The sequence below is a fragment of the Phyllobates terribilis genome, unplaced genomic scaffold (genome assembly GCF_046119375.1).
Source record: "Phyllobates terribilis strain yellow unplaced genomic scaffold, ASM4611937v1 Scaffold_3__8_contigs__length_932513732, whole genome shotgun sequence".
In the NCBI taxonomy this organism is placed as follows: domain Eukaryota; kingdom Metazoa; phylum Chordata; class Amphibia; order Anura; family Dendrobatidae; genus Phyllobates; species Phyllobates terribilis.
The window spans coordinates 65,347,943-65,367,966 of record NW_027362763.1 but is presented as its reverse complement, the minus strand read 5'-3'; the positions used below and the strand labels follow the sequence as shown (position 1 = coordinate 65,367,966).

At 39.4% G+C, this 20,024-nt stretch overlaps 1 protein-coding gene across 2 annotated transcripts in view; it reads right to left on the bottom strand.

Moving 5' to 3' along the window:
• LOC141258808 (cytochrome P450 2C5-like) overlaps positions 1-20,024 on the bottom strand; it is a 111,614-nt gene that overhangs the window by 42,144 nt on the left and 49,446 nt on the right. For both annotated transcript variants that reach the window (XM_073673952.1, XM_073673950.1), the window contains 2 exons: positions 13,042-13,202; positions 571-747 (listed from right to left, as the gene is read on the bottom strand). In XM_073673952.1, the coding sequence (XP_073530053.1) occupies positions 571-747; positions 13,042-13,202 (338 nt within the window). The remainder of the gene's footprint in view (positions 1-570; positions 748-13,041; positions 13,203-20,024) is intronic.

The following is a 20,024-nucleotide window of genomic DNA, read 5'->3' as shown; positions in this document are numbered from 1 at the left end:
GTATGATAAACCATGCTCCAAAGTTATGCCCCCTGGTAATAAAGATGCAAATTTTCCCATAAAAAAACTGAGTTTGTACTATAGAACTTCTCTATGGGCATTTCTCTTGTCACATCTAACTCTGAACAATCAAAACATGGTCAAGCCCACAGATAAATTCTGTTGTTTATGCCTAGTTAGTGGAAGGGAAGGTCTTCACAATTTCTTATTACATGGGGCATAACTTTGGAATTGAAGGGAGCAGAAAAAGAAAAACTGTTCCCGAATCAGTAGAGTGGCACCAATTGGAGGAGGCACTCGGTTTAAATTAAAAAAATCCAGTGAAAATTCTCTTTTAGCATGCAAAATTGTGCTGAAAAAAATCCCAACAGACCTGATTCAGAGTGTCTAACAGCCCATGCTGTTTGAATCCAATATCTCAGCCTGGCTTAAGCATGTTTTATCATGGGACTTTGCCTATCAGAAGCTTAGTAAAATCAGAATTTTCACCTGCTGCTTGCACAGAAAATTTCCCCCTCACTATTCCTCCCAGACAATCACTATTACCACTTGTCTATCTTATTACTTTACCTCTTTTTGCTTGACCAGAAAGTAATCAATAAATGTTCTTGGGTCACTGACATCGAGTTGATTTCTTAGTTTCGTGAACATGTCTCTAATTACAGAGTGTAACTCATCAGTAATTTTTACGATGGTCTTATGACTTCCAGGAAGCCAGCAAAACAGGGATGGATATGCATTGTACAGCTGTGGAGTGAAATGTAAATGAAGCCATTATATATACAGTGTTCAGAATAAATGAGTACACCTAAACACGTTTGTCAGAACTAGTGATGAGCGACCGTGCTCACCACTGCTCCTTTCTCGCTCGAGCATCAGTGTGCTCGAGATGCTCGTTACTCGGCGAGTATTTTTTGAATGCTCATGCACAAGCTCAAGTCCCCACCCCACATGTTTGGTGCTTGTTAGACAGCCAATAAATATGAAGGGATTGCCTGCCAGTCACTGTAATGCTGTAGCCATGTTGATAGTGGCATTAGTGTGATTGGCTGGCTGCACAGCGTCATCGGGTCTATATAAGACCCGGGACCATATGCACGGCACAGTGTACCAACGGAAACAGGCAGAGCAAGGAGAGGTGCTGCAGAACTAGGGACAGAGTTTTAGCTATGTATAGGCAGCAATTCGACACCACTTTAATTTCTTTCAACTGGCACAACAGCCCTTATTAGGGCTCCTTATAATCAATATTAATACTGCTGTTAGCAGCACTTAGGGAGAGATTGTGCAGAAGAGATAGTGTAGGAGAGGATAGAGGTAATTGCGCGTCCTTTCTGCTGCAACTCATATCAATATCCCTTCTCAGGACTACTAATATTCTTTTTGCTCTTAATCATGCAAATTGTTGCGAGCAGGAAATATAATACACCATTTATACTGCTCAAGTTGTGCGATAAAAGCATACAGGGAGAATTGGTTGGTTGCAATAGCATCGCTATATTGTGTAAGCAGTGAAGAAAGTCCATCTGAGGTGTGCTAAATTTCCTGCAATACAAATCCTGCAAAGTTTTCTTAGCATCAAAATATTACACGCCATATATACTGCTCCATTTGTTCATCAAAGGCATACAGCCAGACTTGGTTGGTTAGCAAAAGCATCACTGCAGTGTAACAAGTTCATCTGAGGTGGGCAAATTTTCCTGTGATAGTAATCCTGCAAAGTTTTCTCAGCTTTGAAATATTATACGCCATTTATACTGCTCTATTTGTGTGCTAAAAGCATACAGGCAGACTTGGTTGGATGCAATAGCATCACTATATTGCTACTGCAGTGTAACAAGTCCATTTGAGGTGTGCTAAATTTCCTGCCATACAAATCCTGCAAAGTTTTCTCAGCATCAAAATATTATACGCCATTTAATCTGCATCAGTTGTGCATTAAAAGCATACAGCCAGACTTGGATAGTTAGCAAGAGCATCGCTATATTGCTAATGCAGTGTAACAAGCCATCTGAGGTGGGAAAAATTTCTTACGATACAAATCCTGCAAAGTTTTTTCAGCAGGGAAATATCATAAGTAATTTAAAATGGACGTAATGCTGATGGTGAGCTCAGAGGCAGAGACCGCGAGTAAGATGAAACTGTGCCTGCTGCAGGAGGAGAACAACAAACACATACATCATGTCAACATAGCTTCCTGTCCCACGTTTTAGGGGGGGAGGCGGAACACCACTCTTGAAGCCAGACCAGTGGGAAAAGGTTGTTGGTTGGATAGCAGATAATGCTTCCAGTCGGTTTGCCAGCACTACCCTATCTTCCACACTGTCCCGTCTCGGTAGCCGTGTTTCTGAACCACATAATCCTCACCATGATCCTGTTTCCTCACTCCATGCCGACTATCCGGATTCAAGTGATCCCACACTTGGACACTGAACAGCTGTTCACATTTCCATTTATAGATTCTTGCCTCTCGCCCTGCCCGTTTCAAGCAAGACATGAGGAGATCGCAGGTTACAATGCCCAAATATTTAAGCAGTCACGCTCACAAGGCCATGGTGAGAAACTGCAATTACTGTCACAAAAGGTGGATGATGACGATGAGACACAATTGCCAACAAGTGATGTTGTTAAGTCAGCAAATTAGGAGGAGGACCAGAGTGCAGAAGTGGAAGACTAGAGATGAGCGAACTTGTTCGGAAAATGTTCGCTAATCTCAAAGTCGGCACATGTTATGTTCTGCTACCAGAGCTAAGGAAAGAGAGGAGATCTGTCCCTACGATAGAACTCAGCTGAATCCCTACGATGTAACAGGGAACCTGATCCTGCGATCAGACCTGCTAAAGTCCTAAGCTAGTCTGTACGGAGACCTATAGATGTGGGGAAGGAATCCCTACAAGTACTAAGGACTGGGAGGAATATGGGACACCTCCTAACAGAAATAGTAGCAGACAGACGAACAAACAAAAGATATAGAACATAGAGGTCCGTAGACCAAGCAAACTAACAGAGTAAGATACAGAGCAAAGGCTAGCTAGAAAGTAGTAATACAATGAAGTCCAGCAAAGCCAGAAGGGCGGAGCAGGCTTAAATAGGCCAACAAGGTCATGTGACCAGCAAAGGAAAAAAAACCTAAGAGCAAGGTTCTAACAGTCCCCCCCCTTCTAAGAGGATCCTCCGGATCCCCTAGGACCAGGCTTATCAGGAAATCTCCTGTGAAACGCTCTGATAAGTCTGGACGCGGAAACATCATCCGACCTCACCCAAGAGTTATCCTCGGGTCCGAAACCTTTCCAGGCCACAAGATACTGCAAACTACCTCTATACAGTCTAGAGTTAAGGATGCGAGAAATTTCATATTCCCCGTCCTCCACCACCGGAGGAACAGAGGCAGAGGCGTCACAATCCGATACAACAGCTTTTTTCAACAGAGAGACATGAAATACCGGATTAATTCTCCAGGAGGTAGGAACCTCCAACCTAACAGCAGATTGGTTGACAACCTGAAGCACCTTAAAGGGCCCTACAAACTTGGGACCCAATTTCTTAGAAGGAATCCTCAACCGCAGATTCCTAGAGGACAACCAAACCATGTCACCAACAGCGAACAAAACCTCCTGTCGTTTCCTATCAAAGTAGTCCTTAGATTTTCTGTTGGCCTCCTGAAGATTACCACGCACATCCGTCCAAACTCTCTCCAAATCACCGGAAAAATTCTCCTCCTCAGGCACGGCAGATCCCAACTTGGAGAACGACCCAAACGACGGATGTCTCCCAGAACAACAAAAAAAAGGCGAACAACCAGCAGAAGAAGATGTATGATTGTTCAGAGCAAATTCAGCAAGTGGCAGAAACTCAGACCACCCCTCTTGATTGTCTGCCACAAAACAACGCAAGAACTGCTCAACATCCTGATTTTTCCTTTCTGTCTGGCCATTAGATTCAGGATGATATCCGGACGAGAACGATAAATGAACTCCCAACCTGTCACAAAAGGCACGCCAAAAACGAGCCACGAACTGAGGACCCCTATCAGAAACAATGTCAGTAGGAACGCCATGAAGTCTGACAATTTCCTTGACAAAGGCCTTAGCGAGAGTTTTAGCGCAGGGCAGTTTGACAAAGGGAACCAAGTGACACATCTTGCTAAAACGGTCCACGACCACCCAGATGACAGTAAAACCCTCAGAGGGGGGAAGGTCAGTTATAAAGTCCATAGCCAAATGTGTCCAAGGAGCACTGGGAACCTCCAAAGGACAAAGCAACCCCGCAGCAGGAGTATGAGAGGACTTAGATCTAGCACATATAGTACATTGACGCACCCACTTAATGACTTACTTCTGCCATCCAGGCCACCAAAAACTGCGACCCACCAGTCTCTTGGTCTCAGAGATTCCGGGATGACCTGCCAACCGAGATTCATGACACTCAACAAATAAATCTCTCCTAAAGGTCCCAGGCACAAACAACCTCCCATGGGGAGTGTTAGATGGGGCATTCTCCTGTGCTTTAAGAATCTCATCTTCCAAAACGGAGTCCAAAGCAGCTATCACAACACCTTCTTGTAAAATTTTCTCCTCTTTCTCAGCACCGACTATGGGAGAAAAACTGCGAGACAAGGCATCCGCCTTAACATTCTTAGTACCAGGGATGTAAGTAATGGAGAAATTAAACCGCGAGAAAAACAGTGCCCACCTAGCCTGACGGGCATTCAGGCGCTTGGCAGCATCAAGATATATCAGATTTTTATGATCCGTAAGAACCTGAACTGGAAATTCCGCACCTTCCAAGAAGTGACGCCAGTGTTCAAATGCGAGTTTAATAGCCAATAATTCCCGATTACCAATATCGTAATTCAGTTCAGTCTCCGAAAATTTTTTTGAAAAAAAAGGCACAGGGATGTAATCCATCCCCGTTATCCTGAGACAATACTGCGCCAACCCCCACAGAGGAAGCATCAACCTCAACCAAAAACGGCTTAGTCACATCAGGCTGCATAAGGATGGGAGCAGAGGTGAACTTCTCCTTGAGATACACAAAAGCTTCAATGGCCTCAGAAGACCACTGAACCGAATCAGCACCTTTCCTGGTGAGATCGGTCAGAGGTTTGACAATACTAGAAAAATTTTTTATGAATTTTTTGTAATAATTGGCGAAACCTAAAAACCTCTGTATCGATTTCAAACCAATAGGCCTAGGCCATTCCTGTACAGCTTGAACTTTAACCGGGTCCATCTCAAAACCTTCGCTGGAGATAATGTAACCCAAAAAACTAATTCTCTGTACAGCGAACTCACATTTCTCCAGCTTAGCAAAAAGCGAATTGTCCATTAACAACTGTAATACCTCACGTACGCTCCGCCAATGAGACTCCAGATCCGGCGAATAAATCAAAATGTCATCCAAATACACAACCACATTTTTGCCGATCAAAGGTCTCAGGATGTCATTAATAAGATTCTGAAAAAATGCAGGAGCATTAGTAAGACCAAAAGGCATAACCAGATTCTCAAAATGACCCACAGGAGTGTTAAAAGCAGTCTTCCATTCGTCACCCTCCTTCATGCGCAACAGATTGTATGCCCCCTTAAGGTCAATTTTAGAGAACCACTTGGCCCCCATTAACTGGTTAAACAGATCAGGAATCAATGGCAGTGGGTAAGGATTGCGTACAGTAATTTTGTTAATCTCACGAAAATCCAGACAAGGACGTAAACCGCCGTCCTTTTTTTTTACAAAAAAAAATCCAACCGCCACAGGAGACTTAGAGGGCCTAATGTGACCGGCGGCCAAACTTGTCTGTATGTATTCCTCCAAAGCTTTCCTCTCAGGAATAGTAAGGTTAAATAAACGACTTTTAGGAAGAGTCGCTCCAGGGACAAATTCAATAGAACAATCATAGTCTCTATGGGGAGGCAAAACCTGCGATTCCTTCTCAGAAAAAACTCTCCAAAAATCCTGAATAGGAACAGGCAATTCTCCCCTATCCAAAGCTGCAATACGCCCGTTACAACACTTGTCATAACATTTATGGCTCCAGGATTTAATTTCATTGGTAGACCAATCCAGTACAGGATTGTGAAATTTTAACCAGGGCAATCCCAATATTACTGGAGAAGGCAAGTTATTCAAAACTACCAAATCCAATTTCTCATGGTGAACACCATTAATAGTGAGAGGAAATTCACAGACCTTGAGAGTAATATTCTTCAAAGGGGAACCATCCACAGAAACCACAGCAATGGGGGATGATAAAGGTTCGGGTTTTAAATTGAGTCTTTCTAAGAATCCCCCATCAATTACATTCAGAGTAGACCCACAATCGACAAACACCCGAAATTCCATTAATTTTTCCTGAGCAATCGTGGAAGCAGCTAAAAATACACCCTTGGAATTTAAACAGGCAATACGGGCATGACTGACCATTTTTTTTTCTTTCTTCATACGAAGCTCACAGCCTTTAATCAAATGACCAGATTTTCCGCAATAGAAACACAAGCCTTCAGAAAATCGACGGTCTTTTTCTTGAGAGCGAAGTGCCACCGATCAAATCTCCATCGGTTCACCACTGTTAGTACACACATTCTCATAACCAGAAACTGACATAGCAGAGGATTTGCTCTCATTAACCCTTGCACGCAGTCTCCTATCCACCCGTATAGCTAATTGCATAGCCTGTTGCAAATCTTCAGGTGTAGGATAAGCAATTAGCAGGTCTTTAACCCTTTCACTGAGCCCAGCAAGAAATAGACTTTTCAGAGCAGAATCGTTCCACCCTATTTGAGTAGACCAACGACGGAAATGAGTACAATATTTTTCCACATTACCTGATCCCTGTTTCAAACGTCTCAACTCAGTCTCAGCTGATGCAACACGGTCAGGATCATCATATAATAGTCCCAAAGCAGAAAAAAAACTATCCACTGATCTGAAGCATGTATCACTAGGTTGCAAAGAAAAGGCCCACTCCTAAGGCTCTTTGCGCAAAAGTGACATTATGAACCCTATGCGCTGGGATTCATCCCCAGAGGACTTGGGTCTCAAACGAAAATACAATAAGCAAGCATTTTTAAATGAAAAAAATTCTCGATGTTCACCAAAAAATAAATCCGGCAAACATACATTAGGCTCCAAGAAATGTGCTCCAGGACAGTTACTCACGTGCTGACGGAGCTCGGCCACCTCCAGAGAGAGTCCCTGCAGGCGATGAACCAAATCCTGAACCGACACCATGATGGAACAGAAAAATCTTTCCTTAGAGAATTTGCAGGCTGGACTTACTGTTATGTTCTGCTACCAGAGCTAAGGAAAGAGAGGAGATCTGTCCCTACGATAGAACTCAGCTGAATCCCTACGATGTAACAGGGAACCTGATCCTGCGATCAGACCTGCTAAAGTCCTAAGCTAGTCTGTACGGAGACCTATAGATGTGGGGAAGGAATCCCTACAAGTACTAAGGACTGGGAGGAATATGGGACACCTCCTAACAGAAATAGTAGCAGACAGACGAACAAACAAAAGATATAGAACATAGAGGTCCGTAGACCAAGCAAACTAACAGAGTAAGATACAGAGCAAAGGCTAGCTAGAAAGTAGTAATACAATGAAGTCCAGCAAAGCCAGAAGGGCGGAGCAGGCTTAAATAGGCCAACAAGGTCATGTGACCAGCAAAGGAAAAAAAACCTAAGAGCAAGGTTCTAACAGCACAAGCATTGCACATTTGGATTTGTGTTTGGACCCCAAAGCATTTTACTCAAAATCAGCAAAATTCGGCCAAAGTTCGGTAAATGATCACGTTTCCACTAATGCCTATGTTAGCATTTTGGCTGGGATAGTGGTGCTGTATGATGACCGGGGGAGCGTGTTTGATGAGGTGAGGGGATGGGGAGAGGTTAGAAGAACAGCGGACTGTTATTCTTAATATTTTTTTCTTAATGTGTAGAGATTCTGGCAGCTAATCAGGGTGCAGAAACCATCCACAACTTTCGTACACAAGGGTTTGTGTCATTGGCTGCCGAAGTCTCATGTCCCTCTCCACATAAATATTGGCCTCCATTTCCATTTTGTTGCAGTGTGTTGGTGAACCTATTCACACGAGGTCTCTGTGAAGAATAGTATAAGTATAATACAGGCCTGCTATTTAAAACCGTGGTTCTCTGTCAGACATAACACCTATAAGAGTGTTCCAAAGTCAGACATTTTTCCATTTTCATTTTGTTGCAGTGTGTCGGTTAAGCTATTCACACTAGGTATCTGTGAAGGATAGTATTAGCAAATTACAAGCGAGTCAAGAGGAGAACGCGTGTAGCGATGCCCAAATATTGGAGCAGCCACGGTCACAAGAAGGCGATGATGGGAAAGTGCAATTACTGTTGCAAGAGGTGGATGATGATGATGATGAGACACAATTGTCAGAAAGTCAGGAGAAGGACCAGGGTGCGGAAGTGGAAGACGAGGGGGTGGATGATATAGTAACTGACCCAACCTGGCAGGGGGACATACAGGAGGACAGCAGCACACAGGGGGAGGGAGGCGTAGCACCACAACAAGCAGGAAGAAGCAGTGTGGTGGCCGCAAACACAAGGTGGGAAAGTGTTCCTCGTAACGCCAAGACGACGGAAGTTGCCAGTACAACTGTTAGGTCTTTTCGAGTCTGGTTGTTTTTTAAAGACTCTGCAGATAACCCCAAAAAGGTAATTTGCACCACCTGCCAGGCCAGCATCAGCAGGGGCAGCAAACTAGCAGCCTGACCAACACCAGAATGATCAAGCACATGGCAGCAAAGTACCCGACTAAGTGGGCCGAACCCTAGGATCCAGCAACAGTGTCTGCGGGTGACACCACTGCTTGTTCCGCTATTGTGCGTGCACACCAATCCCTCATCCAGGGTGCATGCCAAGATGCCTCCCGCCCTGCAACTGTCGATGAACACTCTCAACTAGCACCATTAGCAAGAACATAAACATCCTTATCCCAGTGCAGCGTTCCGTTGTCCCTACCCCAGTCCTTGGAATGCAAGCGCAATACGCAGCCAACGCCCCACATGCCCCACTACTAAATTCACACATTTCGCGAATGCTTGTGCTCGAAATGTTGCCTTTTAGGCTTGTGGAGACGGAAGCTTTCTGCAACCTGATGACGGTACTCGGTACTCAATCCCCAGCCGCCACTATTTCTCCTGGTGTGCCGTCTCTGCATTACACGAGCACGTGTCCCACAAAATTAGACATGCCCTCAACAATGCAGTTACTGGGAAATTCCACCTAACCACAGACACATGGTGAAGTGCTTGTGGGCAGGGACGGTACATCTAGCTGACAGCACACTGGGTTAATATAGTGGAAGCCGGGACCCAGTCGAACTTTGGGATGGAACACGTCCTCCCGACACTGAGGATTGCGGGCCCTGGGTCAATCAGGGTTGCCCCACATTCTACAGCTCCTGCACCTCGCCCTCTTCAGCCTCCATCTCCGAAATTACCACATCAGTCGCAAGCTGGAAGCACTGCAGCACTGCCTCGGCCAAGTGGCAACAGGTTGAGGCTGTGCTGAAGCTAATATGCTTAGGTGACAAACCGCACAATGCTGAAGAGTTGTGGACAGCTCTGAAAGAGCAAGCAGATCTGTGGCTGACACCGCTGAACCTACAGCCAGACATGGTCGTGTGTGGCAATGGCCGAAACCTGGCGGCGGCTCTAAAATGAGGCGAGCTCACATATGTACCATGCCTGGCCCATGTGCTTAACCTCGTGGCTCAGCGGTGTCTCAAAAGCTACCTGAATCTGTCGTATCAGCTTGTCAAAGTACGCTGCCTGTGTGCCCATTTTAAAAAGCAAGCTACAGCTTCTGCCACTCTTGCCGTGCTTCAGCAGTGTTTGCAGCTTCCAGCTCACCAACTGATCTGCGATGTCCCCACACGTTGTAACTCTACATTTTAGATGTTGGGAAGGATTTGTGAGCAGAAGAGGGCAGTTGTTGAGTACCAGCATCAACAAGGCCATCGGTTATCAGGTCAGACTCCACACATAAAACCTCAGGAGTGGACATGGATGTCAGACATATGTACCATCCTCCAAAACTTTTGAGGACTCCACCAAGATGGTGAGCGGTGATGATGCCATAATTAGCATCACCATTCTGCTTCTCTGTCTTCTGAAACGCTCTCTGCTCACAAATAAAGAGTTTGCATTGCAGGCGGAGCACGATGAGCTGGAGCAAGGAACCATACAGGGCATTCCCACAGCCCAGCCTCATCTCAACCCAACATGGATTAGGTGACAGTGAGGATGAGGAGGAAGAGGAGGAAGAACAGGAGCTAATTTCCTGCGCTATAGACGTTACTACCTAAACAACTGTTATACTGTTATACTGTCTGTTCAGCGTGGTTGGCCTGAGGACAAGGAGGAGGAGGAAGAGGATAAGAGCATGGTCAGTCATCCTCTTAGTAAGGACAGTAAGGACAGTCTTGCCTATTTGCACACATAGCTGAGTTTATGTTACGCTGCCTTTCCCGTAACCCTTGCGTTGTCCACATTTTGGGTGACAGTCATTGTTGGTTGGTAGTCTGTAGTAGGATGAAGTAGGTGCTGGTAAAAAATCCGCGCTCCTCCGTAGTGAAGAAATATGACGAGAGATTGTATAATTAAACAATCTTGTAGTTTATTGTTAAAAGCTACGATTACTACGCGTTTCGTGGACGTCCCGTCCACTTCCTCAGGTACATAGCTGATCTTTCTACTTATTGTTGGTTGGTGACACGTCTAGACCCATGCTACAAGGAGAACTTTCGGTCTCTTATTCCCTTGCAGGACAGGCCTAATAAAATGGTGTAGTACGAGAAGGCCCTTGTTGCTGAATTATTAAAAAAATTCCCATGTGAAAACACTGGCGGCAGAGGTCACAGTTCATTGGACAAACAAGGAGTACAGGCGAGAGAGACACAAATGCAATGGAGCTGAGGCAGAGGAACACTGTCAAAGTTCTGGGACAGTTTTCTCAGATCCTCCCATCGCACAAGCCCTGATGCGCAGGGTTCTCTCCCAAGGAGGGAAAAGTTGCAGAAGATGCTGAGGGAGTACCTACGTCCTCCGTGAATCCTCTGTGCCTTATAATTATTGGGTATCCAAGCTGGACACGTGGCATAAACTGGCTTTCTATGCCTTGGAGGTCCTGGCCTGCCCTGCCACTAGCGTTTTCTCAGAGCGGGTTTTTAGTGCCGCCGGTGGAATTAGTACCGATAGGCACATCCGCCTGTCAACTGAAAAGGCTGACAGGCTAACTCTTATAAAAATTAACAAGGGTTGGATTGGGCCAGACTTCTCAACACCACCGAACGATAGCTGCATAACATAAACTCAAATACAGTGTCTTTTTTTGGGAGGTCTAACTCTATTCCCATGCACCTCTGTCTTCACACCCAGACATGGGTATACATTTCCTGATTTTGTCTATTTGGTCTTGTCTTCTTCCTTCTCCGCATCTTCATCCTCCACCACCATATCACCACCATATGTACCATATCCACATATCTATGTCTCTTGCAAGGGACATTGGAGTTCCTCCAAATTTTTGGCAGCCGTTGCTTCACTGCATAGGCAAACAGTATGGGAGATATGGGAGACCCACTGCCTAATAATGGGAACATTGTTTTCAGGAGGCCCTCCAACCTCTATGTCTCTTGCAAGAGGCATTGGAGTTCCTCCAAATTTTTGGCAACCGTTGCTTCACTGCATAGGCAAACAGTATGGGAGACACACTTCCTAATAATGGGAACATTGCTTTCAGGAGGCACTCCGATTTCTATGTCTCTTGCAAGGGGCATTGGAGTTCCTCAGAATTTTTGGCAGCCAGCTCCTACTGCCTAATTGCGGGGAGACAACTTCAGGGAAGACAGAGTACCTCGGAAGAGGAAGAGTTGCTCTGACTTGAAGGAGCAGAATCGCAGACAGGAGGGGCCTTTGATCACTCTGAGCTGGGCAGAATAGGTAGGTAGTTAACAACTACCAGGTTAATAGAAAAAATTAGTCCTGGATAACCTTTTTAGTTGAATGTAGAAGGGCATTACTTAACAAAGAAAACCCCTTCCCATTTCATGATGTCAGTATTGGCATTGGCAATGGTACCACATGGAAGAGAAATGTCTCAATATATGAATAAAAAAATAATTTCTTTACACAAGAAAGGTGAAAGCTACAAGAAGACTATACAAGAAGTCTACAAGACGATCAGCAAAGCTTTGTTTATCATTAGAATACGGTAGAAAAAAGTAATACATAAATTTAACAAAGGTGGAACTTCAACCATCTCACAGCTAAGGCTGTGAGCAAGTGTTCACAACTAGACTTTTTCGTGGGTCTGTCAGTTGACAGACAGTAGACAATTGTTATTTTGATAAATGAAGCAGCTTTCAAAGTCTTGATTAAAAATGTGCTTTCAGGTCCTATAGAGACTCTCTAGTCTGTAGACAAAATCCATGTTGACCTATCCTGCAGTTTGTGTTCCTCCAATCTTTTTGCCCCTTCCTGTTACCAGCCTACAGCTAAGGTTATGCGTAGAAATAGGGGGCATATTGCAGTTTATTGTGGTACCTACTGAAAATTACAGCAAAAATCACAACAAAACTAAAACATTCTGGGGTGATATGTCATCAGAAACATATCTATGTTTTTAAAGGGAAGTTGTCGCATCCAGAAATCCTATTAACCTGAAGATATAAGGGTAATTTGCTCAAGAAAATAAATGGCGTTTAAATTCTGTTTAACGGACTTACTGGAACAGTGGCTACAGGGAAAAAGGTTTTAGTTCTAGAAATACAGTGTGCATTAATCGATGTTGACCCCTATGTGGTAAGAGGTAGATAATTTGCAGAAGATAAAAATGTGTCCATGCTCGGTACACTCTGGTGGGACTTCCTATGCTGTTAGTGAGTCCTCAGGCCAGAGTGAAGCATTGTGAATGCTGGAATACACTATGTTGTAATAGCTGGTTAGTAAAGACAGTACATACACAAGCACATTGCAAAAAATTATAATAACAATGAATTTACCAAGGAAATGGGAGAACCGAGTAATCTAGTAATGTCCATTACTATTATCAAGAGCCTCTCAAATTCCGGATCATCAGAATCAAAGCGATGTCCAAATAATATAGATGCAATGATATTACAGAAGGCAGCGTTCATTATCATGGTGTTGTCAAACGGTTCACCTAAAAGAATAGGAAAAGTTATAGGAAGATAATGTTTAGGAAACAAAATATCAGTTTATTAACAAACTAAAGATAGATACTAATTCTAAATAGATTTTAGAATGATGGAGGAAGATGTTAAGTAGCTACATTCATCTACCTAGGACGCTAGAGTTGTAACATTCATGGTCAAAGAGGATGTGACCGCAACCAGATCCAAAGAATAAGGGGCCCACTAATGTCAGAGCTGTTTCCAGCTGAATGTAACATTACAGGATGGGGGCCAGGACATGGAACATTAATACAGGATGGGGAACATTATTACAGCATAGGATATGGATGAGGGACATTATTACAGGATGAGGGACAGTATTATAGTAGTTATATTCTTGTATATAGGAGCAGTATTATAGCAGTTATATTCTTTTACATAAGGGCAGCATTTTAGCAGTTATATTCTTGTACAAAAAGGGACAGTATTATAGTAGTTATATTCTTGTACATAGGAGCAGTATTATAGTAGTTATATTCTTGTACATAGGGGCAGTATTATAGTAGTTATATTCTTGTACACAGGGGCAGTATTATAGTAGTTATATTCTTGTACATAGGGGCAGTATTATAGTAGTTATATTCTTTTACATTGGGGCAGTATCATAGTAGTTATATACTAGTACATAGGAACAGTATTATAGCAGTTATATTCTTTTATATGGGGCAGTATTATAGCAGTTAAATTCTTTTATAAGGGGCAGTATTATAGTAGTTATATTGTTTTACATTGGGGCAGTATTATACTGGTTATATACTAGTACATAGGAACAGTATTATAGTAGTTATATACTAGTACATAGGAACAGTATTATAGTAGTTATATTCTTGTATATAGGGACAGTATTACCGTAGTTATATTCTTGTATATAGGGGCAGTATTATAGTAGTTATATTCTTGCACATAGCAGGCAGTATTATATTAGTCATATTCTTGTACATAGGGGGCAGTATTATAGTAGTCATATTTTTGTACATAGGAGCAGTATTATAGCAGTTATATTCTTTACATAGGGGGCAGTATTATAGTAGTTCTATTCTTGAATATAGGAGTAGTATTATAGTAGTTCTATTCTTGAACAAAGGAGCAGTATTATAGAAGTTATATTCTTGTACATAGGAGCAGTATTATAGTAGTTATATTCTTGTACATAGGGGCAGTATTATAGTAGTTATATTCTTGTACATAGGGGCAGTATTATAGTAGTTATATTCTTGTACATAGGAGCAGTATTATAGTAGTTATATTTTTGTACATTGGAGCAGTATTATAGTAGTTATATTCTTCTACATAGAAGCAGTATTATAGTAGTTATATTCTTTTACATAGGAGCAGTATTATAGTAGTTATATTCTTGTACATAGGAGCAGTATTATAGTAGTTATATTCTTGTATATAGGAGCAGTATTATAGTAGTTATATTCTTGAACATAGGAGCAGTATTATAGAAGTTATATTCTTGTACATAGAAGCAGTATTATAGCAGTTATATTCTTGTATATAGGAGCAGTATTATAGCAGTTATATTCTTTTACATAAGGGCAGCATTTTAGCAGTTATATTCTTGTACAAAAAGGGACAGTATTGTAGTAGTTATATTCTTGTACATAGGAGCAGTATTATAGTAGTTATATTCTTGTACATAGGGGCAGTATTATAGTAGTTATATTCTTGTACACAGGGGCAGTATTATAGTAGTTATATTCTTGTACATAGGGGCAGTATTATAGTAGTTATATTCTTTTACATTGGGGCAGTATCATAGTAGTTATATACTAGTACATAGGAACAGTATTATAGCAGTCATATTCTTTTATATGGGGCAGTATTATAGCAGTTAAATTCTTTAATAAGGGGCAGTATTATAGTAGTTATATTGTTTTACATTGGGGCAGTATTATAGTGGTTATATACTAGTACATAGGAACAGTATTATAGTAGTTATATACTAGTACATAGGAACAGTATTATAGTAGCTATATTCTTGTATATAGGGACAGTATTACCGTAGTTATATTCTTGTATATAGGGGCAGTATTATAGTAGTTATATTCTTGCACATAGCAGGCAGTATTATATTAGTCATATTCTTGTACATAGGGGGCAGTATTATAGTAGTCATATTTTTGTACATAGGAGCAGTATTATAGCAGTTATATTCTTTACATAGGGGGCAGTATTATAGTAGTTCTATTCTTGAATATAGGAGCAGTATTATAGTAGTTCTATTCTTGAACAAAGGAGCAGTATTATAGAAGTTATATTCTTGTACATAGGAAAACATAGGAAAAGTATTATAGTAATTATAATTTTGTACATAGGGAGCAGTATTATAGTGTTATATTCTTGTACATAGGAGCAGTACTATAGCAGTTATATTCTTGTACATAGGGAGCAGTATTATAGTAGTTCTATTCTTGTACATAAAGGGCAGCATAATAGTAGTTATAATCTTGTACATAGGAGCATTATTATTGTAGTTATATTCTTGTACATAGGGAGCAGTATTATATTAGTTATATTTTTGTACATAGGGATCACTATTATAGTAGTTATATTCTTGTACATAGGAGCAGTATTATAGTAGTTATTATCTTGTACATAGGGGCAGTATTATAGTAGTTATATTCTTGTACATTGGAGCAGTATTATAGCAGTTATATTCTTTACATAGGGGGCAGTATTATAGTAGTTCTATTCTTGAATATAGGAGCAGTATTATAGTAGTTCTATTCTTGAACAAAGGAGCAGTATTATAGAAGTTATATTCTTGTACATAGGAGCAGTATTATAGTAGTTATATTCTTGTACATAGGGGCAGTATTATAGTAGTTATATTCTTGTACATAGGGGCAGTATTATAGTAGTTATATTCTTGTACATAGGAGCAGTATTATAGTAGTTATATTCTTGTACATAGGGGCAGTATTATAGTAGTTATATTCTTGTACACAGGGGCAGTATTATAGTAGTTATATTCTTGTACATAGGGGCAGTATTATAGTAGTTATATTCTTTTACATTGGGGCAGTATCATAGTAGTTATATACTAGTACATAGGAACAGTATTATAGCAGTTATATTCTTTTATATGGGGCAGTATTATAGCAGTTAAATTCTTTAATAAGGGGCAGTATTATAGTAGTTATATTGTTTTACATTGGGGCAGTATTATAGTGGTTATATACTAGTACATAGGAACAGTATTATAGTAGTTATATACTAGTACATAGGAACAGTATTATAGTAGTTATATTCTTGTATATAGGGACAGTATTACCGTAGTTATATTCTTGTATATAGGGGCAGTATTATAGTAGTTATATTCTTGCACATAGCAGGCAGTATTATATTAGTCATATTCTTGTACATAGGGGGCAGTATTATAGTAGTCATATTTTTGTACATAGGAGCAGTATTATAGCAGTTATATTCTTTACATAGGGGGCAGTATTATAGTAGTTCTATTCTTGAGTATAGGAGCAGTATTATAGTAGTTCTATTCTTGAACAAAGGAGCAGTATTATAGAAGTTATATTCTTGTACATAGGAAAACATAGGAAAAGTATTATAGTAATTATAATTTTGTACATAGGGAGCAGTATTATAGTGTTATATTCTTGTACATAGCAGCAGTATTATAGCAGTTATATTCTTGTACATAGGGAGCAGTATTATAGTAGTTCTATTCTTGTACATAAAGGGCAGCATAATAGTAGTTATAATCTTGTACATTGGAGCATTATTATTGTAGTTATATTCTTGTACATAGGGAGCAGTATTATATTAGTTATATTTTTGTACATAGGGATCACTATTATAGTAGTTATATTCTTGTACATAGGAGCAGTATTATAGTAGTTATTATCTTGTACATAGGGGCAGTATTATAGTAGTTATATTCTTGTACATTGGAGCAGTATTATAGTAATTATATTCTTGTACATAGGGAGCAGTATTATAGTAATTATATTAATTATATTATTGTATATAGGGAGCAGTATTATAGTAGTTATATTCTTGTATATACAAGCAGTATTATAGTAGTTATATTCTTGTACATGGGAGCAGTATTATAGTAGTTATATTCTTGTACATACGGAGCAGTATTATAGTAGTTATATTCTTGTACATAGGAGCAGTATTATTGTAGTTATATTCTTGTACATAGGAGCAGTAATATAGTAGTTATATTGTTGCACATAGCAGGCAGTATTATAATAGATCTATTCTTGTACATAGGGGGCAGTATTATTGTAGTTATATTCTTGAACATATGGAGCAGTATTATATTAGTTACATTTTTATCCATAGGGTTTAGTATTATAGTAGTTATATTCTTGTACATAGGGGCAGTATTATAGTAGTTATATTCTTGTACATAGGAGCAGTATTATAGTAGTAATATTCTAGTATATACAAGCAGTATTATAGTAGTTCTATTCTTGTACATGGGAGCAGTATTATAGTAGTTCTATTCTAGTACATAGGAGGCAGTATTATAGTAGTTATATTCTTGTACATAGGAGCAGTATTATTGTAGTTATATTCTTGTACATAGGAGCAGTAATATAGTAGTTATATTCTTGCACAAAGCAGGCAGTATTATAATAGATCTATTCTTGTACATAGGGGGCAGTATTATTGTAGTTATATTCTTGTACATATGGAGCAGTATTATATTAGTTACATTTTTATCCATAGGGTTTAGTATTATAGTAGTTATATTCTTGTACATAGGAGCACTATTATAGTAGATATGTTCTGGTACATAGGAGCAGTATTATAGTAGTTCTATTCTTGTACAAAGGAGCAATATTATAGAAGTTATATTCTTGTACATAGGAAAACATAGGAAAAGTATTATAGTAATTATAATTTTGTACATAGGGAGCAGTATTATAGTGTTATATTCTTGTACATAGGGGGCAGTATTAAAGTAGTTATATTCTTATACATAGGGGCAGTATTATAGTAGTTATATTCTTGTACATAGGGGCAGTATTATAGCAGTTATATTCTTGTACATAAGGGCAGTATTATAGTAGTTATATTCTTGTATATAGCGGTAGTATTATAGTAGTTATATTCTTGTACAAATGAGTATTATTATAATAGTTATATTCTTGTACATAGGAGCAGTATTATAGTAGTTATATACTTGCACATAGCGGGCAGTATTACAGCAGTTCTATTCTTGTATATAGGGGGCAGTTTTATAGTAGTTAAATTCTTGTACATATGAGCATTATTATAGTAGTTATATTCTTGTACATAGGGGGCAGTATTATAGTAGTTATATTCTTGAACATAGGAGCAGTATTATAGCAGTTATATTCTTGTACATAGGGGGCAGTGTTATAGTAGTATTATTCTTGTACATAGGAGGCAGTATTATAGTAGTTATAATTCTTTACATAGGAGCATTATTATTGTATTTATATTCTTGTACATATGGAGCAGTATTATACTAGTTATATTCTTGTAAATAGGGATCAGTATTATAGTAGTTATATTTTTGTACATAGGAGCAGTAATATAGTAGTTATATTCTTGTACATATGGGAAGTATTATAGTAGTTAGAATCCTTGTACATAGGGAGCAGTATTATAATACTTATATTCTTGTACATAGGAGCAGTATTATAGTAATAATATTCTTGTACATAGGGAGCAGTATTATAGTAGTTCTATTCTTGTATATAGGAGCAGTATTATATTAGTTATATTCTTGTACATAGGGGCAATATTATAGTAGTTATAATCTTGTATAGGGGGCAGTATTATAGTAGGTATATTCTAGAAAATAGGAGCAGTATTATAGTAGTTCTATTCTTATACAAATGAGCAGTATTATAGTATTTCTATTCTTGTACATAGCAGCAATATTATAGCAGTTATATTCTTGTATATAGGGACAGTATTATAGTAGTTATATTCTTGTATATAGGGGAAGTAATATAGCAGTTATATTCTTGTACAAAGGAGCTGAATTATTATAGTTATATTCTTGCACATAGCAGGCAGTATTACAATAGTTATATTCTTGTACATAGGGGCAGTATTATAGTAGTTATATTTTTGTACATAGAAGAAGTATTATAGCAGTTATATTCTTGTAGATAGGGGGTAGTATTACAGTAGTTATATTCTTGTACATAGGGGGCAATATTATAGTAGTTTTATTTTTCTACATAGGAGCAGTATTATAATAGTTATATTCTTGTATGTACATAGGAGCAGTATTAAAGTAGTTATATTCTTGCACATAGCAGGCAGTATTATAGTAGTTATATTCTTGTACATAGGGGGCAGTATTATAGTTGTTATATTCTTGTACATAGGAGGCAGTATTATAGTAGTTACATTTTTGTACATAGGGAGCAGTATTATAGTAGTACTATTCTTGTACATAGGAGGCAGTATTATAGTAGTTACATTTTTGTACATAGGAGCATTATTATAGCAGTTATATTCTTGTACATAGGGGGCAGTATTATAGTAGTTATATTCTTGTACATAGGGTGCAATATTATAGTAGTTTTATTTTTCTACATAGGAGCAGTATTATAATAGTTATATTCTTGTATGTACATAGGAGCAGTATTATAGTAGTTATATTCTTGTAAAAAGGAGTAGCATTATAGTAGTTATATTCTTGTACATAGTGGCAACATTATAGCAGTTATATTCTTGTACATAGGGGCAGTATTATAGCAGTTATATTTTTGTACATAGGGGCAGTATTATACTAGTTATATTCTAGTAAATGGGGGTAGTATTATAGTAGT